This window comes from Mastigoproctus giganteus, chromosome 4, assembly GCF_048544385.1.
Source record: "Mastigoproctus giganteus isolate SK-2022 chromosome 4, ASM4854438v1, whole genome shotgun sequence".
In the NCBI taxonomy this organism is placed as follows: domain Eukaryota; kingdom Metazoa; phylum Arthropoda; class Arachnida; order Uropygi; family Thelyphonidae; genus Mastigoproctus; species Mastigoproctus giganteus.
In genome coordinates, this window is record NC_143578.1 from 82,749,574 (window position 1) to 82,776,424 (window position 26,851).

General features: G+C 36.8%; 1 protein-coding gene across 2 annotated transcripts in view; it reads left to right on the forward strand.

Moving 5' to 3' along the window:
* The window catches only part of LOC150086870 (MAP kinase-activated protein kinase 2-like), a 197,501-nt gene extending 176,170 nt beyond the window's left edge, over positions 1-21,331 (forward strand). For both annotated transcript variants that reach the window (XM_090371638.1, XM_090371637.1), the window contains exons 9-10: positions 4,364-4,444; positions 19,781-21,331. In XM_090371638.1, coding sequence (XP_090227764.1) covers positions 4,364-4,444; positions 19,781-19,903 — 204 coding nt within the window. In that variant the 3' untranslated portion in view covers positions 19,904-21,331. The remainder of the gene's footprint in view (positions 1-4,363; positions 4,445-19,780) is intronic.
* The last annotated feature ends 5,520 nt before the right edge of the window (positions 21,332-26,851 follow it).

Below are 26,851 nucleotides of genomic sequence, written 5' to 3' on the forward strand. Positions count from 1 at the left end.
GCACTCCTGACCACTCGCTCGGCTACAGAGGCCACGTATAGTGATATTGAACTAAATTAAATTAAAATGTTGTAGAGGATATGTTCCTAAATTAATTTAGAAATTACAGCTAATTAGAACAAACGTAGTAGTCTCCCTGAATAGCACTCATGGATGAATTGTGTGAATCACTATATATGAAACTAACAACATAACACAACACCATGACTATAATATGAACCAAAAACAAGTCAAAACAGACTGGCTATTGAGCCCCATCTTGTGTGAGGACCACAAGGACTACAATGATCATGGAATTAAGACATTTGAAATGTTTAAAAAAATCAACATATCAACACAACTGACAAATTATCAGCAAGCCAATGTAATTAATTTGCATAATGGTGGCCTTTTTCCAGAGAGAAAATAATGTGGCAGCAGAAAACATTTGCAAATTGCAAACTAAGAACAGAGTTAAATAGAAAATAGTAGCCTTTGTGTCATTAAACTTAATAACAACAAATAGAAAATAACTAGGATATAAATGCCTGTATGGGCATTACATTAACAATACAACCCACTACTACCATATAAGATATGGAAGTTAAGTTTAAATTAATATATTAAAGTATATAAGAAGTAAGAAAAATAAAGATAATGTAATAAAGCAAACATTGGTAGCTGTAACACATTTTCTAATGACATGTTGCCAGAATAAAATGATATTGAACTAAATTAAGAATAGGTATACAGAAAGTTCAAGTCAAGTCAGTTATGAATACAAATAAAAACAGTACTTAACTATGTGGAGGAATATGTTCCTGAATTATTTTAGAAATTACAGCCGATTAAAACAAATTTAGTGGCACATGTGACTGAATTGTGCAAAATATCACTATACAGAACTAAAAACCTACCACAGCATGAGCAGAATGTGAAACAAAAACAAATCAAAACAACAAACCATTGAGCTCTATCTTATCTGAGGACTACAAGGCCTATGTGATGGTCATGAAATCACTGCATTTCGAACATTTTCAGGACCATTTTCCATCACTTAGAAATATTTGAGTTAGAGATTTGAAACTTGGGCTGGCAATTCCATCCTTTACCTAACTACTTTATAGAGTTACACATTTTTTCTATCTGTGGTTAAGCTTTTTCAGGCCTCTTGAATATAAATCTCTAGAAAACAGACACCTTTGGATAGCATCCTGCATCTCTCTTCAACTTTGATAGCCTCTCTTAACTTTCCCAGGAGGTTTCTGCAGTTTTCCCACTTATGCTATGTTGCCTTTTTTGGGGAAATCTATAAGGATGATATCTTTAGAGTCTCAAAAGACTGACAACATGACCTTGTTGGTAGATAATTGAATGAATGTTTTCAATGTTTGCTTATCTGTTTTGTTTCTGAATCATAGTGATGTACTCAACATTCATCCATCATCATAGTTTGGTAAAAAAAAATTCATCAACATTCTCTAAAGTTCCAATAATTGTGCAGAACACATTTTCCTGTGGAATTTTTGAGGTGTCAATCTCAGAACATATCTCAGAAGTGGGCAGGAACTCTTCATGGTGCAAATAGGTCAGTAGTTAATATTCACTTTATTTGCTATAAAATTTTTAATCACACATCTATTTTCAAGGAGTAGCTGTTCCACTTCAGCCATAATGACAGGGTCTGTTGCTGAGATGGATCTTCTTTCTATTGGATCATTATGTATGCTGCTTCACTCACACACCAGAAATGTCTTTTCCAGTTTTTCAATCTTGTATGATGGGCAGTCCTCTCCTTGTACAGCTTTCATCTCTTCGTTTCATAAAAGAAGAAATTTTGTAACCAATTGGATCTGAACCTTCTCCAGTATACTACCTGTTGCTATATTTATGGCTTTAGTTCAGTAAATGATAGAGTTAGAAAACAATTAAATATACATTAACTTATGAGACTTAGTAGTGTGTATGTATATACACAATATCAAATTCCTAACTTAAATGTTTCTAGGTGAGGGTAAATACTTATCGACCACTCCTCGTACATCATTCTCTGAATACACTTCAGCACTAAGTGGTGAAGTGCATTAAAGATCTTTGCAAAGTGACCCCAAATGGTCAAGCCCTGAGATGCATGCTGCCACATTTTGATCTGCTTTATTCTAGACTATATTTTATTCGTGATGTGTTAATTTTTTAGTGTATTATTGTATTTGTTTACTTGCCATATGGAACGGTTGCTTAACTATTAATCATTGTTTGGTTTTAAAAAAGTCTACTGAGGATGCACTTTACAAACTTTTGAGTTATGTTCAGACTTATCGTGGGGGAACATGTCCTAGGCTTGTTTGTCAACTTCAAAGGTGCTTTTTATAACCTTAGTGGGATTCTATCCTCCATAGAGTTCAAATAGCCAAACTGCCTGGGAATTTATATACTGTGTTCAGGAATTATTTTTTGGACCATAAAGTTACAGTAAGGTTTTATTATTTAGAAAAAGTTGGTAGTATAGAAAACAGGCTGCTTCCAGGGATTGATATTGGGACTTCCACATGGAGTATAGTTTTAGATAATTTCTTGCACCAGATCAAAGGGGGGTGTGGACATGGTTGCTTTTGCAGATGATTTGGCTATGCTTAGATCTTTTGTGAAGAGCAGATAGAGAATGTGCTTTTAGAGCATTGGAAATACCGAAGGAGTGTTCCATGTCCCCAAGTTAGTTACATCAGACAAGAAAACTGTCTCCATGCTTCAAAAGGGCAAGTTCGGTGCTACTCTCCCTCCTCCTGTTAAATCTCGAGGTGTCTCTACAAGGTATGTTTGCGAGGTAAAATACCTGGGGTTGTGCCTAGAAGATTGTTTATTCTACAAGCCATCTACTTGCATCACATGCCACTACTACTACTACATGAAGAATAAGATTGAAGTTCTCTGTGTTAAGCTCAGGAAGATTATTAGTTGATTGGAGGGTTCAAAAGGCCACAGTATTAATGTTAAGAATGCTTATTTGTTCAAATCTTAACCTTTGCCTCCAAGGCTTGGTGTGGAAGAGTTGTTATTGCCATTAGAATCTTTTGTTGTTTGCTCAGAGTGTTCCCCTTCTGGGCATAATTAGAGAGTATAGAACTGTTTATACTGATGTCCTTTGACTTTTTTCTGATAAGTCACCAGTGACCTATTAGTTTTTGAAGTAGGTTTAACATATTTGGCTAAGCGAGGTCTTGGTGGTGAATGGTAAGAGTCAGGCCATTTCCGAATGGTGGGTTCAGCAGCAAGGATTTCTGACTAAGCCAGGTTAAGAGGCAATTGAATGACCTGGTGATAGACTCCTAAAACAATTCTGACCAGGGGAGAGAAACATGCTTGTTTTTGGCCTCTGGTGATTGCAGTTAACTGTGAGATTAGGTCTTGTTTGATATTCAGAATGCATAGCTGTTTCCTGCTGAATGATTGTAGTATGAACTTCAAATTGTAGATTGGGCCTTGCTGATAGACTTTTTTTTTTTCCTTTTTTTTTTTTTTTTTTTTTTGTGGAGAGCCTAAAACTGGTGTCATGTTATGCTGTATCATTTTCAGTATGCAAATTTTGGGGCTTGCCTTGAGAGGCAGACTTTCCCTTTGTCTCTGGAAAATTTGGATTTATTACTTATAGACAAATATTCTTTTAATTGTTTTAATTTATTTGTGAGAGATCTTTTTTAATAAGATAGCCAATTTGCTGGATAGTAGTGCATACGGCTCCTAGTGGCAGGTATAGTAACCACGGGCATCAAATGATTGTGCATCATTTGATGCCCATGGTTACTATCCCTGGGTATTGAATTGCCCAAGGGCCAATATGTGCAGGTTCTCTGCTGTTGTTGTTGGTCCCCCCCCCCCCCAAACCAAGCTTGAGTTGCTGATAAAATTTAAGATGAGTTTTAGTTTCTGTTATGAGTTTATGTTCATTTCAGCTTCTTGCTCTGGTAGCAATTGTATGCATGCATTAGTGGAGCCTGGTTTCAAAACTCATTTTCATACTACTCCAGCCCTTTACATATTGCTTTACAATAAATACCTTTTCCTCAATTTTCATTTCACTTTTACACATTTCAGCAAAACAGTATGAAAAATAATAATTTTTGGAAAATGACCCCAGTGGGTCAAACCCATGTGCATTGAGATGCATGATAACCTTTTAGGCTATTTTATTCTGGACCATGGACTATTTTATTATGTGTTAATACTTTTTTTCTGTGTTATCTTGTTTTTTTTTTTTTTTTTTTTTTGCTTAACTGTTAATCATTTTGTGTGTTTCTCCAGTCACATAGCTTTTCCAGTGTTCTTTCCTTTTGTAACTAGTGAATAACACGTTTTTTTTTTATTTTTTTGTTTTTTTTTTTTAAAGAAATACACAGAAGTTCCTCAAACTCCCCTTCACTCAGTTAGAGTATTAAAAGAAGAAGAATATGCATGGCCTGAAGTGCAGGTGAGTCCCTTATAATTATTCAAACTTATAAGTAGTTACAGTGTAATTGCCCTGGTGTCTTCAGTGATGTCATTAGAACAGACTGAAAATACAGAGACACAAATTGTAATTATATAGTGATTTAACCTATTAACATTCTTGAGGAATGTTAATTAGTAAAACTGTTTAACGTATAGATTATAAAAATGTGCATGTGTACATATGCAGACATCCCTCAATTTACATTTCCCCAATTTCTGCCTTTTTTGCTTGTGCATTCATAACTATAAAAACACCATACTCAACAATAAGTAGGACTAATGATAACTCATCATAGTGGGGTCACAGATACATATATTTCATAGGGATACTATTTGTCCAATATACAAGGTGCCAACCAGATGTTTCCTAAATTTGAATGTTGCACAGGAACTAAGTCTAGTATGGACTTGTGGCGCTGGGTAACACTGCATACATCCTTTGTGAGTCAGTGTGTCACACGTGGCATCAGGCTGGATAGAGTCATTGAATATTTACGTGCAGTTCTCTGCTAGTGTGTTTCACATAGTTTGCAATTGTTGCGATGGCTGATGTGAGAGAGCAACGTGCTTGCATCAAGTTTTGTTTCCTTTTTAACGATACAGCAGCGGAAACCCATAAGAAGTTGAAACAAACTTTTGGTGACAATGCTTTAGGCCAGACGCAGACCTACTACTGGTTTAACCATTTTAAAAACGGTCAAATGTCGGTTGATGATGACGATCGCTCTGGGCATCCATCATCAAGCACCCCCCTAAAAATGTTGCAAAGGTTCAGACGGCGATCTGTGAAGGCCACAGGCAGACCATCCACAACATTTGTGGCATCGTAGGACTATTGTACAACACGTGCCAGCGGATTTTGTCAGACAAGTTGAACATGAGGAGGACTGCAGCCAAGTTTGTGCCACGGTTATTAAACAAAAACCAAAAGGAGCATCGCATGGAAGTTAGCAGAGAGTGGTTACCATGAAAGAAGAAAGTTTAATGATTTTCTGTATAATTTAATAATTCCTTTGAGACTGCTCAAATCTGCCAACCTTTAGAACTCTTCTAATTATTACGTATGTAATAATTAGAAGAGTAAGCACACTACTCTGCATTGCAAGAACATAATTTTAAGTATTTTATTATTAAACTTTACATTATGTAGTCACAAAGGAACTTGGTGCAAAAAATAATTTTAATATCACATACTTGGATTTTAGGAAAGCTTTTGATATTGTTGCATGTGGAAGACTACTGTACAAATTGGAGCAGAATGGCATTAAGCGTAAGTTGCTGCTATGGATAAAGGGATCATTGAGTGGGAAAAGACAGAGAGTAATAATCAATGGACACTGCTCTTCATGGACTAATATTATTAGTGGAGTACCCCAGGGTTCAGTGTTGGGCATATTGTTGTTTTCTGTATTTATCAATGATACTGATGAAGGTATATTAGGCTTAATGTCCAGGTTTGCAGATGATACGAAGGTTGGCAGAATCTACTGCAACAGTATCTAGAAAAGTTTAGCAGATGGGCTGAGAGGTGGCAACTGAAGTTTAACATGGACAAATGCAAAGTACTGCATATGGGTAGCAGTAACCTCGGAGTAACATACCAATTGTGCTGTACTATGCTCAGGGTAGTGGAGAATGAAAAAGACCTGGGGGTAATTGTGTGCAGTCAGATATGAAGTTTTCTGAGCAGCGCAGACAGGCTGCAAGAGTAGCTCATGGGGTCTTGTCAATGATATACAGGAATTAAGTTTTGTTTTGCTGATGCTGTATAAGCTTGCTTTCTTGCATCATATGCCTCTACTAATGCTAATACAGATTACATTGTCCTACTTCTGATAAGCCATTGGAACATAAAGAAAGCTGAAAGAAGCACTGCCCCCCCCCTCCCTGTGTGTACTTTGGAGTAGACCACATTTTGATTGGCTGGGAAATGACTGAAAACATCTGTTTGCAGGAAGATATACAAAGTATGTCTTTCTACAAACAGAGTGGAAGAGGCAGGAGATTGAGATGAGTAGAAGGGGCAGGAGATATGGAATATATTGCCCAAAGACAAAAGTATGCCATTACACACATTAAATTCTGCTACTCTGTCTATGAGAAGGTTGATGGTCTCTGGCCTGCCAGTAGTCTTGGTGGCAGGAAGAGGATGCTCTCTTCCTGTAGTTATGCATACATTCCTGTTTATGTATTTTTGCAAGCTAAAAGTCTACGTTTTTTTTCGGTAGTGAAAGATATTGAGGACTTTTGGATCGGTAGATTTGAATTTGTCATTTTCTGTTACAGTATGGTTGTGGTTGTCAATTGTTTTTTTTTTTTTTGCAATTTTCTGATGGGGCGACAGGAGCATAGGAGTTACTTTGGGTTCTTAGTGCCTGTAAATCTAACATTAACATTGCACTTGACACAATCTTTCTCGACTTAATTGTGTTGCCTATCCGTGGATAATAAAACAATGAGTGGGGCTTGCTGAGGAGCTGGTATCTTGGGATAGGGTGGGATTTTGTTCGTGGTCTGATTGATAACTTTGTTAGTAAGCCTCACAGAGTATTGATGTTTAGAAATGTGCATTATGTTTTGTAAATTTCTTGATTTAGGGTATTGGGTGAATAGATTCTTAATGCCCTGAGCATTAATCCCTTGATTATGCCTGTTGTAATAAGATGAGTGGTTAGAATGGTAATTTAATTGATAGGATGTTCATTGGTTTTCTGTATACCAATTATAGAAAATAGTGATATTACTGTCAAAGGGAGGAAGATTTTTGTTATCCTTCTCCATTTGAACATCCCTCACCAACCCCAAAAGAAAAAGTTGACTCAGATTTTTTACCGTGATATTCTTGTGATCTGTGACCACAGCAAAGAAACATTGAAATCTTTTCACAGTATCTTGAACAGCCAAGATAAGAACATAACACTGACCGTTCCTGGATGTTTCAATCAAAGTCACACAATCACCACAATAGTATACACAGGAAACTTACAGACACCAGGATCTTGTAAAAATCTACCATATTAGGCAGATTGAATTCAACATTGCGTGCTCAAAACACTTAAAAAGTTATTTAACAAAAAAAACATTTTGAGGTTGGACTCTTTCCTTACCACCCTGGAGGAGAAAATTTCTCTAGAATAGTCAAAAAAAAAAAAAAAATGTATTAGCAGGCAGACTGGACAAAAAATTAAAACAAATTCTTGAAACTCTGCGCCCCCCCCCACATTAGAAACAAGGAGCAATGTTTGTAGAATAACCTGTCAATTCAGTGAGAAATATGAAAAGTAGTTCTCCCCAAAATTGAAATCATGCTTACAGTAACACAAAGCATGTATGACACCATTCCATTCAATAGCAGAAAGACACAATTTTGGCATTAAACACTCCAAAATCTTAGCTGCAGGAAAAAATCTTGGAAATTTTAAAGAAGAATCTCATGAAATATGTATTACTAAAATTATATTAAACCACAAAAGGGAAAGTAGTTATTCTCATACAGTAGATTCACAACCTCCCACCTTTGGCTTCACTTAAATAGTCATAAATGTTACATAAACCTTAGTTTTATTCAGTTTAATAAATGTTTAGAGGTGCCTTCTGTGCACACATTGCATCCCTTTTGCATATCCCTGGTTTTGTTCCATAACAAACATTTGCACAGAATTAGGGGAAAAACTGGCCAACATGAATTTTACCTCCACCAAATATCAGCTGCTTACAGTTAATTTTTATGCATAGATTCTGAAAATGATTCTTAAAATTTCACATTACAAGTTCTACATATACGAGTTTTTATATTTACCCATAATACCTATATCTTAGGGATTTAGGGATGTAGATATGACTGATATATTATCCGCATATAATAATGTCTGCATGTGTGCATAAATGGTAATAACATTGGAGAGGGTTAACATGTTCAGCCTTGTCTTTCTGCCTCCCTCTCGTTTTTTTCAGTAAAAGAAAGAAAGTTTTAGTGTGAATATGTGTACAGTTTGTTTCTTCCATGTTTTTCCGGCTCCACCGCTAATTCGGACATAATTTCCGTGAATGTAATTTCAAATTTCCCAGGTCGGCGCACCGACCTGCCGCTACTGTTTTGGTGGCATTGGTTGCAGCATCAGCTGTTGGCATGAACTCATAAACACTGGCAAGCCATTCCCACCTGTGTTTTTGCATTTATTATTATAACCTGCTCACATTTAGCCCCAGCCATTGTTCCAATGCATAAAGGAAGTGCCTCTCGTGGTGTAAAGCGCAAACACCGTACATTGTTCATAACAGATAAAGTTAAACTTCTAAAAAAATCTCGACAGGCAGTGTGTCCTGTGAGAAGTTTAACTCTGCTTAATTGTAAATTCCAGAAATTTCTCTCAGTTCCTCTTATTTTACTAATTTTCTTTTAGCCATTCCTTTTTAGATTTTTTTTTTTTACAAACTTGTACAAACTTGCGGAAAAACACAACACAATATGATGGATAATACAGCGCGCTAACAAATTTGTTTTCACAAAATCTCTAACAATGCTGACAAACTCTTTGCGGTTTGAGAGTTTATTTTATCGCAATTAGTTTTATTGCAGTGCTCGCCGCACATGCAATAAACTAATCACAAATGACCTTCATATGTATGCCGTAATAGCGTCACACATATGTGGCCAACACGGCTTCTCAAGAAATAAAGTAACCTACTGGACCACATTGGCCACATATTAAAAAATATATATATATATGCGACAGTCTCTTTTTTTATATATATTTTAAGCGAAAAAACCACAACACTGACATTACAATACTTATTTTAGAATTACTAATCAAATTATTTGCTAAATATTTTTTGGCCCCTGGGGAATTTTTTCTTAAACTGGCTTGGCAGTCAATGTTTTAATTAAAGGTAGGAAGAGGTGGCTAGCTGTTTAAATTGTATGTGGATTAAACTGTATGGAGGTGGCTAAACTGTATGTGCTAAAATAACCACCGGTAATCCGGCACCCCACAGGTCCCAGTGCTGCCGGATTGGTGATGGTCAACCTGTACTGTATTGTTAAGGCAGAAGCAAAGGAAGTGTTGGGATCACCTTGACAATTTCTGTTACATGTGTGGATGATTTACAACAAAACTCAGAAGAAGAAAATCTATAGTATTACTAAATGTGCATGTTCTTTGAACTTTGGTTGCAAGATTGATGATCAGAACAAAACTTGGGTTCCACATACTTGCTATATTACCCACCACAAATCTTGAGGACATGGCTAACTGGGAAAATTAAAAGTATGCCTTTTGCTCTTCCTGTGGTGTGTCAAAGCCAACACACATCCCACTGACAGTTGCTATTTCTGCATGAAATATCAAGGTTGTCCAGAAAAACCAAGTGCAGCATGAAATATCCTAACATGTCATCTGCAGTAAGTCCTGCCAATACCAGATCTCCCAAAATTATGGTACTTTGACCAATTAGTTATTCAAATTACTCTGGTTCATAAAAATAGATTTAATCAGAATTAAGTAATTGTTATCATCATTATTAGTAATACTGTAAAGATGATCCAAGGAAGCAAGCTTATACAGCATCAACAGTAAAAAATAATAATAATAAAAGAAAAAAAATGCTCTTCCACTTCATATGTCTAATTCTTCCTTAAATCAGGGTTCCTTACAAATGCCTAGTTTCCAAGCACTGCAATTTGCAGAACCAGTCTTTTGTGGTTAGAGTATCCCTTTGTGTTCTCAACTACTCTGGTTGCTATTCTCTACATCCATTCTAAGAGATCCACAGCATTTCTTAAAATGAGGCTTCCAGACCTGTTTACAGTACTCAAGATGCTACCTAACCATTGCTTTATACAGTGTGATAATTGCACCTTTGTCCCTGTTAGCAAAGTTCCTATATATCAGTGATAGAACCCGATGAGCAGTTGTTCTAGCGACCTGTCTGCACTGTAAGAACTTGATATTATCACGCTATCTAATAAACCTCTAAGTCTCTTTTTTTTCATCACCAACTTGAGTGTGGTACCACCTAATTATGTTATTCTGGGAATACTGCTGCCAATGCAGTAGCTTACATTTACCAATGTTAAACATCAGTGCATGCTACTTCTCAGCCCATCTAATTTTTCTGGGTCTTGCTGCAGTAGTATGCCTTGATTCCTATCATTATCCTCCCCCCTGCCAATCTTTGTATCAATTGCAAATTTTAACTGTAAGCTTGATATGCCTTCATCAATATCATTAATAAATATTGTAAACAGTAAAGGCCCAGCACTGAACCCTGAGGGACTCCACTAATAACATTAGTACAAGGAAAACAGTGCCCGTTTAAACCACTACTCTGTCTTCTGCCACTCAACCATCCCTATATCCATAGCAGTAACTTGTCCCTAATGCCACAATTTGCCAATTTATAAAGCAGTCTTGCGTCCAACAGTGGCAAAAAGCTTTCTGAAATCTAAATATACGATGTCAAAATTGTTTGCATCCAATTCCTTTGTTACTGCATCATGGGAGTTAATCAGGTTGATCAGACAGGAAACCCCCCATTAACAAATTGATACTGTGTTTTCTGTGTAGTTCCATTCCTGTAAAGATGATCCTACAATATTTCTTTAACCACTGGCTCCATTATTTTTTTTCTAGAACAGAAGTAGAACTTAAAGGTCTATAATTGTTCCATCTCAAATCAGTAGGAGAAGTTCCTATGAATCCAAGCATGCTCTTATAATTATGGTCAAAAGTTTGCTTACCTCTTTTGCTGCTGCTTTTGACATAACTGGATAGATCCCATTATCCCTAAGTGTCTTGTTTACTTTAGCTTCCAGTTATAACTTAGTGGTGCATGGGTTGGAGGTTGAGAAGACAAAAGAAGATATTTGTTGACATTAGACTTGAACTTCTTTGTGGTTCCATTCCGTAAAAATCTTTCTTTGTGCATGAAGATACAAGATTCAAAATATTTAGTTAGTTTGGTAGCAACCTAAACAGGATCATCAGTAGTGTATGCCATTCACATCTAGTAGACCAATGTTGTTAATCTCTTTGCATTCTTAGCCAAGGACTTCTCATAATCTCACGTAGCTTGCCTAACCCATTAGTGACTTGATTGCAGACAAGTTTCTATTTTCTATAACTTTACTTTACTGTAGGTTTCCATGTCACCAGCTAATTTATAGCCATCCCACAAATTTTTCTTTTCTGCCATAGTCTCATCAGTTCATCTAACTATCATTTAGGTCTAAACCTTGAACAGGATCTCTTTGTTGGTTTAAAAAAGTGAGTAGTTTTTATGATTACTTCTCTGAATGCCTCCCATTTAGAATTTTTTGTTGCTAACATCATATAGAATTTAAAAACTGTTTGAGATCATAGTAGTCATCTTTACAAAAGCCAACATCCTTTGTTTTACACTTGATAGTAGTTATATTTTAAGTAGATCTCATATTACTATATTATGATCACTACCACTTAGTGGTTCCTTTATCTGGATATTCTTAATGAAGAGTCACTGCTGATAATCAGATCAAGCATATTGTTTTCTCTTATTGCCTCTCTTACATGCTGCTGTAGAAAACAGTCATCCAATAAATCCAGAAAATTTCTGTTTCTGTGTGAGTGCTCACACAGAAGCAGTTGTTGATGGTATCCTTGCTCTTTCTTAGACAACACACATAATTTTAAAAGGAAGGGCAACTGCAGGATAGATAATGTGCAGAAATTTGCTTTCAGCCAGATGGTACTTTGTTGTTCGAACAAACCTCCATCTGGTGTTTGTGGAAGTAAATAGTTTGATATATATTTAACCCTTTGTGCTCCAATGTTGCACCTACTGCAACATTGTGAAGTTACACTTCCAGTCAAATATTGCATCCAGCATTTCCAGTTATGGAATTTCTTTATCAGCTGTACTAGCACAATTACTGTACTGTCATCTATATGCATTTCATATAAACAATCTGAAAAGCTAAATCCGTGTTTACTGATGTTTAAATTCAATCACTAGGCACTGCAGCCAGTATGCAGTTTTTATTGGGTTGTTTTTTTGTTTTTTTTTTGTTTGTTTTTTCCTCCTTGAAGTCACAATGTCTCCACCAATGCAATTGTTGGTGTTTCTGATTTTGAAGTTTGTTTTCTGTGTACTACTATTTATTTATGCATTATATAAACAATCTGAAAAACTAAATTATAGTTTCAGACTGTTCCACATGGTGTGACTGGATTTAGGTTTCACTAAATGAACTAAAGGAGATTTTTGGAGTTATCAACATGGGACTAAATGAAAAACTGACAAAGGAATATTGGTCTGAAGGATGGACTAACTGACATAATTAAATTTTTTTAAGAATGTATTTAGCACAAAGTGATTTCTGCAGATATTTTAAATGTTGCATCTATGCCCAGGAACAAAAAGTACAGGTTTTAAGGTTAAAAAAAAAAAAAAAAAAAGCATTGTCAATTATTCAGATGGAAGGTTTTATTAATATTTTCATCAAGGAAGAAATATTGTATTAGAGCTTTTAATCTGTTTAGTCATGCTGTTTTATATATGAGCTCATGTAAATCTGAAAATAAATAATTTTTGAACATGAAATTTTAAGTAGTCATTTGATTAATAGTGCTGGACTGCATGGGAAAGACAGTGAAAATAATGCAGACCGCAAAGGGTTAAGAACGAAAGGAAAAAAACGTCTTAGAGGTAATGATTAAGAGTGCAATCCTTAGAGAGATGTCTTTGTTAAGGGAAAATCATGCTTAACTAACTTTGTAGGCTATTTTGACACAGTTACTCATGAGCTGGATTTAAGTTACAATTTCGACATAGTTTATTTGGATTTTAGCAAAGTATTTGACTTGTTCCTCGTGAGAGGTTATTGTATAAACTTGAGCAGGTTGGGATTACTGGTAAGAGTCTAAGATGGATTTCTGGGTGGCTTGCAGGGCAGAAGGGTTATGATTAATGGATATTTTTCAGATTATTTTCAGATAGCTTGGTGGGGTTGAATTAAAAACAGTGGAGGAGGAAAGAGATCTGGGAGTTACAATGCAGGCAGATATGAAATAGTCTCAACCATGTAAACAGGCAGCCAGAAATATGGTGTCCTATCGATGATTTATCGAACATTATCATGTAGAAATAGGAATATCACTGTATAAAGCAATTATACGACCACATTTGGAATACTGTGTTCATGTGTGGAGACTCATCTGAAAAAAGACATTAAGCTTCTTGAAAGATCCAAAGACATGCAGCTTGAATGGTGAGATTGGCAGATGGAAGACCTTATGAGGAAAGACTGATTATGTGGGCTACAGAGCTTGGCACCAGGCACCTCAGAGGTGACCTGATTGCGGTTTACAAGGCTCTAAGAGGGATTAGTAAAATGAATGATGGTGGAAAATTCTCAATGTTATAAAGAATTCCAGAACTAGGAGTCATAAATTCAAATTCCAGGGTAGGAAGTTTTCTTTTAGCCAGCAAGTCGTTGATTGCTGGAACAAGTTGCCCTCGCAGGTAGTTGAGGCTGACAGTTTGAATAAATTCAAAGGTCAACTGGATACTTACCTGCTAGGAGGGAAGCATATAATATGTGTTTTCTTATCTACTTGGTTTTTTTTGCCAGTGTGCCAAAAGCCTGTAGCTTCTTTGCACTGCAAGGTGAATACTATAACCCGATAATTTCCTGTGAATATCTGGGATTTGCCTTATAATAGACTCCTACTCTCTCATTTTAGTTTTCCCAGTGTTTATATAAAAACTAAACTGATTCAACATTACACTTGCTACCTACATAATTTGAATTCACTGCTTTACATTCTGTATACTTCTTCCCCAAGAGCATTTCTTTCCATCCCACTGTCCTGTCTGTCCCTGATATTCAAATTATGCATCCCTTTTTTCCGAGTGTCACCATAATACAGCCCATGTATTTGCTTGTCCCCAGCAAACCTTGTGACTTCCAATAACTTACTCTTAAGGCTGCTGTATATATATCTCTGTAGAAACACTGCAAGAATTGCTCACCTCTGCTTGCATCTGCTGTTAATCTGTGAATTGTTCATCCCCAGGCCAACTGTTTTCCAAGTAGTAGTAGTAGCAGTGGCATTTGATGCAAGAAAGCAAGTGTATGAGCTTATGCAGCATCAGCCAAAAAAAAAAAAGACACCATTCCCTCTAAATGCCTGTCCAGTTCCTCCTTAAATTTATTCAACCTATCAACTTCCACAACGACAGATGGAAGTTTGTTCCAGCAATTAAACACATGCTGGCTAAAGGCAAATTTCCGCACATCTAATCTACATCTGTCTTTTCTTAATTTGAATTTATGCCCCCTTAGGTTCGTAATCTGAACAAGTGGAAGGATCCCATCAGAATTCAGCGTGCTCAACCCATTCAAGGCCTTATACACCTCAATCAGATCACCGGGGCCTAGTCTCCAGCCACTGCAATTTGCAGAACTTAAGCCTCTCTTGGTAAGAGGATCCCTTCATTCCCCTCACCAATCTTGTTGCCCTTCTCTGTACACGCTCAAGTAAATCTACATCCTTCCTAAAATGAGGCCTCCAGACCTGTACGCAGTACTCAAGACGTGGCCTGACCATTGCCTTATACAGAGGGATAATCACCTCCTTTTCCCTGCTAGCAAAATTCCTATATATATCATTGACAAAACCCCATGACCTGCCCTGGCAGCCTGTCTGCATTGCTCAGAAAACTTCATATCTGACTGCACAATTACTCCCAGGTCTTTTTAATTTTCTACCACCTTAAGTGTAGTACCACACAGTTGGTACGTTTCTCTGGGGTTACTTCTACCCATATGCAGTATTTTGCATTTGTCAATGTTAAACTTCAGTTGCCACTTCTTAGCCCATCTACCCAAATTATCTAGATCCTGTTGCAGTAGCACACTGCCATTACTGTCATTAACAACCCTGCCAACCTTTGTATCATCTGCAAACTTCGACATTAAGCCTGATAAACCTTCATCAATATCATTGATAAATATACAAAACAACAGTGGACCCAACACCGAACCCTGTGGGACTCCACTGATAACATTAGTCCACGAAGAGCAGCATTCTTTGATTACCACGCTCTGTCTTCTCCCACTTAACCATCCTTTTATCCATTGTAGCAACTTCCCTTAATACCATTCTGCTCCAATTTGTATACTAGTCTTCCATGTGAAACAGTATCAAAAGCTTTCCTGAAATCCAAATATATGATATCAAAATTATTTTTTGCATCCAGTTCCTTTGTAACCACATCATAATATCCTATCAAATTTGTCAGACAAGACTTTCCCTTAACAAACCCATGCTGTGTCTGAATTATTGCTGCAGTCTTGTCTAGATGATCCTGCAATGCATCTTTAACCAGTGACTCCATTATTTTACCCGAAACAGAAGTTAAACTAACTGGTCTGTAATTACTCGTGTCACCCTTCGATCCCCCTTTGTGAATTGGGGATACATTTGCACATCTCCAGTCCGTGGGAACCTCCCCTGAGTCCAAGGACGCTCTCATAATTATGGCTAAAGGTTTGCTTAGTTGCTTTGCCGCCTCCTTTAATATAACTGGATAGATCCCATCCACCCCATTTCTTATGTTTAACTTCAACAATTTCTCCTCCACTTTGCTTTCAGTATTACAAAATCATTAAGTATCCTGCTACAATTTGATAACCTTCTGCCATTTTCAAACCTTAATAATTCCATGTGTGAATTTAGATGCAAAATGCTCATTCAGTTCGTTTGCTATCTGAGCAGGATCATCAACAGTCGAACCATCGATGTCAAGTGGACCAATCAGATTCATCCCCTTTCTTTTAAAGTTTATATAAGTAAAGAAATCCTTGCTATTTTTCTTAGCATCTTTTGCCAAGGATTTCTCATAATCTGCCTTCGCCTGCCTAACCTCCTTTGTCACCTGATTACAGACTAGCTTATATCTGCCATAGGCTTCTGAGTCGCTTGATAATTTATATGCATCCCATGCATTTTTCTTCTCTATTACGAGTCTCATTAGTTCATTAGATAACCATTTAGGCCTAAACCTTGAACAATATTTCTTAATAGGTATGAAACTTTTAGTAGCTTCCACGATTAATTCCTTGAATGCTTCCCACTTGGAATTTACTGTTGGTAACATCGTCAGTTTATCCCACCGTACAGAATTTAAAAAACTGTCAGAGACCACTGTACTCACCTTCACGGAAGCAAAAACCCTTTCCTTTACCCCTGATGGTAATTAAATCTTTAAGTAAATCCCACATCAGTACACTGTGATCACTGCCACCTAGTGGTTCCTTTATCTGCAAATTCTTAATACACGAGTGATCACTGCTGATAACCAGATCAAGAGTATTACTCTCTCTGGTTGCCTCTCGAACATACTGCTGCAGAAAACAATCATCCAATAAATCCACAAAAGTCTGACTAGTGTGTGTGAGTGACCAACCCACAAGTTCCAGTCAATATCTGGGAAGTTAAAATCCCCCATTATAAGACATTCCGATTTACTAGCCCACTCTATTTCTCTGTACAATTGTTCATTGTACTCATTCGAGTCATTAGGCCTATAACACACTCCTACTCTTATTTTTGCTTTCGCAGTGCTTATTAAGTCACCTAATGCTCCTACGATAGCATCAGCAAATGTTGTTATACCCCTTCTGTTTATGTGAATTACATCCCAATAAAAAAAAAAAAGTCTCTCCTGTTAACAAGCATAGACCATGCATGCAATGCTACATATGCTCATAAGCTTGCTTTCTTGCATCACATGCCTCTATTATTAAGCCGACCGGGCTAGCCGAGTGGGTAAAGTACCTGCCCGGCAACCCAAAGGTTGCGGGTTCGATTCCCGCCTCGGGCTTGGATCGAAGTACTGCAAAAACCTTGGGAGGTGCAATATGGCCACAGAAGCCGATGCGCCAACAACTACCAAATCAAAAAAAAAAAATTCCTCTATTACTACTATTAGCCTTGCACAGTCTCTCCAGAATTGATTTGTCTAACAAAGACCTTATCGTTACTCCTTCCTATCGTGTGTCTCTACAGTATTGCAGGTACTTTCGAATTTAATCCTAAGTCGCAGCTTTTCTCAACATTACTCTGTACAGCAGGCCCCCGTTATAACGTGGTTCGCTTTACGCTGATTCGCTATAGCGCTGTTCTTATATTATAACCACTATCTGACTATAACACTGTCACAGATCACTATAACGCTCTTTTACAGATTGCATTTTTGGCATATTTAACGAAATCGTTTCATTTGATGGAGTCGATAGCTTGAAAATGAATATAAAAAATACGGTTAAAACGTTTCCCACACAAACTTGAGAAATATTCCCACGCTCAGTGAAATTCTCTCGTGCGCTAATTTAATTGCAGTACAGTGACTTGTTACGTAGTTCCGAGATCAACATTTTAAAAAATGATCAAGTATATTGCTTGCAATATTTGCGTTATATGCATTTATCCGAGGTCTAGTCATCACTCAGTACAGTATTAGACATTGTGCATAACGGACAGTTTACTTGAACATTGTGTCATAATTAATGCAACCAACGCAGTTACAATTTCGAAGAGTTAATAATGGCCAATAAGAATAAAAAAGCAACAACGTCTGGGCGCAGTACGAAGACTATTAATGTAAGAAAAATACTACTGAATTTGAAAATTAAATTAGACGTTTTGAAGCGAATCGATTCCAGTCAAAGACAAGCGGATGTGTGCCATAATTTAGGACTTGCAAGTTTAACTGTAAGAACAATTATAAAAAAAAATAAAGAATTAATTTTAGCAGTGGGAAAGATAGCTGTTCCACTGCAAGCAACAAGGGCTAGGCCGGCTATTACGATTGAAATGGAAAGACTTTAACTAATTTTATTGAAGATAATATCCAATGCAGAATTCAGTTAAGTTAAATATTATAAATAATAAAAGAGAGAGAGAGAGAGAGAGAGAGAGATTAGCCTATATGATGATCTGAAGAAAACTCACCTAAAAAAAAAAAAAAAAAGTGGAACCATTTAAAACTAGTAAGGGCTGGTTGAATAGATTTAAAATCCAGGGAGAAGCCGCAAGTGCAGATTAAGGAGCCGAAAGTTTCAAAAAAGAACTTGTTAAAGTTATTGAAGAGGGGTATTATGTGTTATACTTCTCAACAAGTTTTTAACATAGATGAAGCAGGACTTTTGTGGAAACGATTGCCTACAAGAAGTTTCATATTGAAAGAAGATAAAACATGCCAGGTTTCAAAGCGGCGAAGGATTGATTGACTTTATTGTTGGTGGTAACGCTGCGAGAGATTTAAAATTAATACCCCTTTTAGTTTATTTGGAAGAGGGCCAAAGTTCAACCCAAAATCAACACATTTTTCATAATTAAATTAAATCAATTTATATTAATTAAATTCATGATTTTAATTGGAATTTTAAGTTTAATTTTGATACATAAGTAGTTACCATATAATTATATACGTAGGTAATGTAGAATATTTTATAAGTACAAATATTTGAATACTAAATATTTTGACCGACATTTGTGTATCTTTTCACTACCGCGTATTGTTGATTAGGAAATATCCTATGGCACCGACCGCAACTCACAAATACATATGTTACCTTATGGGAATTTGGCGCTCGCTTAGCGCGGATTCACCTAGCGCTCTGTTTTTCCGGAACGCATGATCGGCTTTAAGCGGGGGTCACCTGTACTTGTTAACTGAATCCTCAGATCTCTACTTCGGAGACATGATGAAAACGTGTATTTTTGGTATTTTTTCAAATCAGTGGATTTCCTTTAGAATCTGCAGCTTTTGCTCAAGATTTTTTTTTTTTTCCCCTCCCTAATTCTGTCAATCACAGTGTATCTGTTGGATGCTCATTAGAAATAATTAATATGCTGCTGTGACTGAGTGACTTATTTGCAGTTATATGAAGGTGTAATGAAAGAGAGGAAAGTTTTACTGGATGGATGATTTGATAGGCCTTTGAGTTTATGAAAACAACAAAAAACATAATTTCTTTGTTACACACCCACATTCTTCAAATTAATTTAGCACTCCAAACAGACACAGATATGGCAAAATGTTTGCTTAAAGTGGTTCTAGTTTCATTGAGAAGATGGCTGGCTCACTTCATATTAAAATATGCTTTTGATATGATGAAAAATTTATTTTTAAAATGATTTATTCAAGCAGTTATAAACTAACATTCTGCTCAAAATTCTGTGGTAATATATGAATGTTTATATATTATCTTTTAATTGTTTTATCATATAATTCTCTTTTTTAGTAATTGTTATATTTTTCTTTTCAGGAGGAGATGACGAGGTCTCTAGCAACTATGAGAGTTGATTATGATACAATCCATCTAAAAAATCTTGATCACACCAATAATCCCTTACTAAATAAACGAAAAAAGCAGCCAAAACCTAAGTAACTTATGAAAATCTGTAATGAGCTGAACTACTGGCACACACAATGTGGATCTTCTACTGGAGTCTTTGCTATAGTCCTTCATTTCTCATTTTATTGTAGAATAAGAACCTCAATGAAATTTGTTATAATTACTTCAAATGAGTGCTCATTCAAGAAGACCACTGAAAATCTAAGAAGAGACGTGTTTAGCATGTATAAAGAAACAGTAAGGCTGAAAGGAAAAATAAACTTTAAGTGATTATTGTTGAATTCTACTCAACCTTGTGCCATGGCCTTGCTCTATGCATTAAGATGTTTATGAAAGTTGCTTGTTATTATACATTCACTGTATAAAGGGAGAGTTGTTTATCAGTTATAAATTTTAGAATAGCTTATTCTCCATTTTGGATCTTTACTTAGGAAACAAAAGACATCTGTTCTATCATATACTTAACAAACAGACCTGTGATCTGTGTTTTTTTTTTTTTTTTCTCTCTCTTTTGGCATGAAACTGATTGTTCACAGTTAATGAAGTAATCTGGTGCTGGGACTTCTGTAAAATACTTCTAGAAAGTGATTTTAATTATAATCACTGAAACTTAAATATATATGCTCTGCTATTATTCTATTATTAATTTTTTTTTTTTTTTTTGTCAAAAGATAATTAAGAATACCTGTGTATATGTATATTGGCTTCCTTAATCATTTACTGGCATCCTCCATCCAAAATCTAGTAGATCCAGCAACATTTGGCTGGATTGCAGCCTTTGTGGGAATGGGAGATCCATAAAAAATGCATCTACCTCTGTTCTGAACATTGTTACATTATGCAATATGATGATTTTTTAAAATAATTAATCATGACAAAGTATAATTTTATTGCTTTATAGGACTGATTATTTTCAGATGAATGTTGTGTGCGCGTGTGGTTTTTTTTTTGAGAAAATGTTTTTAGATGTTGATTAGTACTCATAAACAGAATGTAGATACTTTTAGATTATTTTCGAACATAGCTTTAAAGGGTTTTTATATGTTGTATTTTCCCTATCACTATTTTTTAAACATAGGACTGGTATGAAGTATTGTAATTTCAAAAGCATTTATTATTAACATATTTTGATTCTGCCCTTGAAATTTCAAGATACTTTTAAGTATGAATGAAATTGCTTGTTTAGGACTGGTTTGAAGTATCAGCAGTTTCATAAGTATTAAGGTTGGGTAAAGAAAACATTGGATTAATGTTTTGATTTTACCTTGAAATTTAAAGTTATTTTTAAGTGTGAATATTGTTTTGACCCACCCACCTTTTGTTGGTCAAATTAATGAAACTGTCAGTCCTATAAATAATTTTTGATGTCTGATCATAGAGATTACATTTTCTCATGTCATGTTTTCATTGTACAGTAACAATGGACCAACTGAAAAAAAAAATTAAACAATTGCAAATAAACAGATTCACTTAAGCTGTTTTTTATTAATTCTTCTCCAGCACACACTATTTCAAAATTTCCTTTTAGGCATATTTTTTCCACAAATATTCTGATAGAGATTCTGACACCTTGTGTTGTGCTAAACAATGTCAATATAAGATAGCTATAAGTTAGATAGCTTCCTCGGGTACTACTATTAATTATAGTGTACTGCACTGTATACAGATGTTATTGGTATTATAATACAAAAAATACAATTATACAAAGAGAATTAACAAGGCTAAGCAAGTGTTTTGAATGCAAGCAGGTGACTGCAGCTTATTGGAATTAACTTGAATGTTTATTGTTGAGCACAGTATAAACAAAGATAACAGTATACTTGTGTTGATATTTTAGTATTTTTTTTTTTAACTGATATTTTTTCCTATTATACAAATTTGTGCAATATTTGTTGCACAATCCAAGCTGTCAATGTTTACAGCAATTTTTAGTGCTGTGCTTAAGAAAATAATATTGTGTAATGGTATGTAAATGGATGCATTATATTATAAAATTTCAATAAAAATTCATAAATCGTCCAAATCTTACTAGTCGGGAGATTACATTTTTGCATGATAGACAGTCTGCTGAAACATTCAGTAATGTCACAAAGAAGTGGCAACTGAAGTTTAACCTTGACAAATGCAAAGTACTGCATATGGGTAGACGTAACCCCAGAGAAACGTACCAACTGTGTGGTACTACACTTAAGGTGGTAGAAAATGAAAAGGCACTGGGAGTAATTGTGCAGTCAGATATGAAGTTTTCTGAGCAACGCAGACAGGCTGCCAGGGCAGGTCATGGGGTTTTGTCAATGATTTATAGGAATTTTGCTAGCAGGGAAAAGGAGGTGATTGTCTCTGTATAAGGTAATGGTCAGGCCACACCTGACCATTGCCTTATACAGGTGATATTGTGGAGCATATTGTTTGATTTCTTGAACCGCCTGGGGCAAGTGCTCAAGATTCATTTCGTGTACTTCTTGCTGCTTTACACGAGCTAGGGCTATCAATCACAATGTGTCGTGGCCAGGGATATGATGGAGCCAGCACCATACCTGGTCAAATATCAGGTCTTCAAACAAGAGTAAAAGAAATTGTCCCTTATGCACTTTATACGCATTACTGCACTCGTAATTTCTTACAGTAAATTGCAATGTTCACAGTCTGTTGTACTTTGGAACTCTATAAATCTTGTACACTTATTTTTCTGGAAATTTGCCTCATCTATCTGTGCTTCAGGAGAAGCAACGTAGCCAGTTAAATAGTCTTTTGCATTAACATTAAAGAAACTCAGGGAGGCTGAAGTCTTGAACCCGCTTTATCTGTTGTTAGCATTGGCACATGAAGCAAGAAAGCAAGCTTATGCAGCATCAGCCAAAAAAAACTCTGATTTCACCCCTCCATTCGTTCCAAATACCTATCCAGCTCAGCCTTAAATATATTTAGGCTATCAACTTCCACAACAAAAGTTGGAAGTCTGTTCCACCAATCAGCTACCCGCTGGCTAAAGGCAACTTCCGCACATCTATCCTAAAACTATCCTCAAATTGAATTTATGCCCTGTCAGGTGATTACTCTGAGCAAGAGGAAGAATCCCATCAGCACTGAGCATGCTCAAACACCTCGCAGGTACCTACTCTCCAAACAGTATAATCTGCAAAACTTAAGCCTTTCTTCGTAAGAACAACCTTTTGTTCCATTCACTAATCTTGTTGCCCTTCTCTGTACTCGTTCCAACAGCTCTACATCCTTCTCAAAATGAGGCCTCCAGACCTGCATACAGTACTCAAGGTGTGGCCTGACCATCACCTTATACAAGGGGATAATCACCTCCACATCCCTGCTAGAAAAATTCCTGTATATCATTGACAAGACACCATGAGCTACTCTTGCAGACCATCTGCACTGCTCAGAAAACTTTATATCTGCCTGCACAATTACTCTGAGGTCCTTTACATTCTCTACCACTTTCAGTGTAGTACCACAGAGTTGATACGTTACTCTGGGGTTACTGCTTCCCATATGTAGTACTTTACATTTGTCAATGTTAAACTTCATTTGTCACCTCTCAGCTCATCTGCTCAACTTTTCTAGATCCTGTTGCAGCAGCGTACTGTCATTAACAACCCTGCCAACCGTATCATCTGCAGACTTGGACACTGTCTGATATATCATCATCAATATCATTAATAAATACAGAACACAACAATGAACCCAACTAATACACTGGTGTGCAAAATTTAAGGACCCGTCAGGTTTTCACCTGTAGCATCTCATAGAATTGGCCTGTATATGGGAAAAGCATACCAAAGGAACCACGTGAGGTACAGAAATGATGAAGGAAACAACGGAACAGAGGGACTTTATTCAAAAATGGCAACATAGCACTGGCTGTGCCACGTGCACACATTTGTGCACGAGTAGCTGTGCTCATTGATTACCACAACAGGTCTATAATTATTTGTGTGACCCTTTGATTCTCCTTTGTGAATTGGGGTAACATTTGCACTTCTCCAGTCCATGGGTACCTCCCGAGTCCAAGGAAGCTCTCATAATTATGACTAAGGGTTTGCTTACTTCCTTTCCTGCCTCCTTGAATATAACTGGATAGATTCCATCCACCCCCAGGTGCCTTTCTTATGTTTATCTTCAACAATTTCTCCTCCACTTTGCTCTCAGTTATTACAAAATCATCTTACTCACTGCCAGAGTTTAATTCACCTCTGAATTAAACATTCCCCTCTCTGAATAACTCTCCATGCGTGAATGTAGATGCATAATAATCATTTAGTTTGTTAGCTACCTGAGCAGGATCACCAACAGTTCAACCATCGATATCAAGTGGACCAATCTGATTCATATTCCTTCTAGAGTTTACATAAGTAAAGTACTGTTTGTTGTTTTTCTTTGCATCCTTTGCCAAAAATTTCTCGTAATCTGCCTTTGCCTGTATAATCTCCTTTGTGACTTTTACAGACGAACTTATATCTATCATAGGCATACGTGTCACCTGTTAATTTATATGTATCCCATGCATTTTTCTTCTCTGCCACATGTCTCATTAGTTCATTTGACATCAATTTAGGCCTAAACCTTGAATAGTATTTCTTAGTTGGTATGACAAGCCTAATAGTTTCCAAGATTAATTCTTTGAATGCTTCCCATTTTGAATTTGTTGTTGGTAACATCATCAGTTGGTCCCACTGTATACAATTTAAGTACTATCTCAGACCATCATAGTCACCTGTACAAAAGCACTTCCCTTTACCCGTGATGGTAGTTACCTCTTTGATTAAATCCCACTTCAGCACACTGTGATCACTGCCACCTAGTGGTTCCTTTATCTGCAGTTTCTTAATGCATGAAGGATCGCTACTGATAATCTCATCATTGGGTGATTGTTTTTTACAGCAGCATGTTCACAAGAGGCAATCAGACTGCTGTAAAAAACAATCACCCAATAAATCCACAAAAGCCGTGCAAGTGACCAACCCACAAGTTCCAGTCAATATCTGGGAAGTTAAAATCCCCCATTATAAGCCAATCTGATTTACTGGCCCATTACTCATTAGGCCTATAACACACTCCTAATCTCAATTTTGCTTTCCCAGTGCTTGTTACACCGAACTGACTGAACATTGCACTGTCCACCCATGTCAATTGGATGCACTTCCTTATATGTGCTTCTTAAAATAGCATAACCCCTCCTCCCTTTCTATCCTATCTGTATACATTGTCTCATAATTCTGGCTAAGGGTTTGCTTATTTCCTTTGCCACCTTTAATATAGCTGGATAGATCCCATCCATACTAGGTGTCTTATGTTTAACTTCAACAATTTCTCCTCCACTTTTCTCTGTTATTACAAAATCATTAAGCACCATGTTACAATTTGAGAAACTTCCGGCATTTTCCTCCCTTAATAACTCCTCATGTGTGAATTTATATGCAAAATAGTCATTCAGATTATCAGGTATCTGAGCAGGATCATCAACAGTTGAACCATTCATATCAAGTGGACCAATCTGATTCATCTCCTTCCTTCTAGAGTTTATATAAGTAAAGAAGTCCTTGCTGTTTTTCTTAGCATCATTTGCCAAAGATTTCTCGTAATCTGCCTTCTCTTGCCTAATCTCCTTTGTAACTCGAGTACAGACTGGCTTATATCTCCATAGGCTTCTGTGTCGCCTGATTACTACACAGTACATTCATATAAACTTGGTTCATTATTTTTAGGTCCTTAATCGATAGAAAGTACGGCCCACATGTGTCGGTGGGCCGTACTTTCTATTATATTTATATGAAGGTGGTTCGAGCCCCTGAATACTGCTGTTTCTTCTAAACTCTCAGCATGTAGTCGTCCTGGAGTATAAATAGAATTTTTTTTTGTGTGTATATATACAAAAAAATTCACTACCAGTGCGAGAAACTTACAGGAGGTGTAGGGGGCACAAAGACGAATCGGAATCACATAGCATTGCAGAGTCAAATGCCTTCGTCATGCGGTAGAGGACGTTGAACGGGAGGTTGCGTGAACAGCGATCTCTCTGGAAGTCAGCATTTGCGAACCGTTTCTGTTGAAGAAACCAAGTAGCAAAAGTCCTCCAGAGTGGATAATCCGCAGGCTCCAATGATTGGCCATGTTGCAGATGGGATGAACTCATTTGGTTTGTTGACAGTATCCTCCATACAGTGGATTGTGACATACTCAATTGTTGGCCTGTCGCTCGAGTACTCGTACTCGGATTGCCTTCTGCAAGACGTAGGACATTCTCCTCATTGTCTGGCGTCCTTGTCGTTCGCTCTCGATTCATGGTACCTCTCGTGAAACCACCAGTCTCATGTAACCTGTGCACACGTGCAAAAATCGTATGATGAGGAGCACGCCTGTGCGGGAAATGTTCCTGGTACAAGCGCAGAGCGGCGCGCTCGTTACAGTCCGCAGCTCCATACGCGAGGTGCATGTTGGCCAGTTCAATGTTTGAATACTTGTCCATCCTACTGCCTCGGGAACTGGTTCGCAAATGCTGACTTCCACCGGGATCGCTGTTCATGCAACCTCCCGTTCAACGTCCTCTACCGCATGACAAAGGCATTTCGGACCCTGCGATGCTATGTCATTCCGATTCGTCTGTGCCCCCTACACCTGCAAGTTTGTCGCACTGGTAGTGAATCACCCTGTATAACAAAAAAAAAAAAAAACAGGCTTCTCTGTCACCAGGGAGCAGGCACCGCCTGAGTATCTGCTAACTGGTGCCTAACCCTACACACATGAAGCAGCCAGGGTCTACTTCACTGTCTGCGATGTTTGCACTAACACTAATTTATTCTATATATAAAAATAATGTTTCACTGTGTTCAGTGTGAAAATGCTTTGAGAATTTGGAATAACTATTAACTTACATCCAGGTTTTTTCCTGTTTCAGTGACTAATTGAATCTAGTTTTTAAATATTTAAAATTGATGTCAATTTTAAGTATTTAATGAAATGTTAAATTTT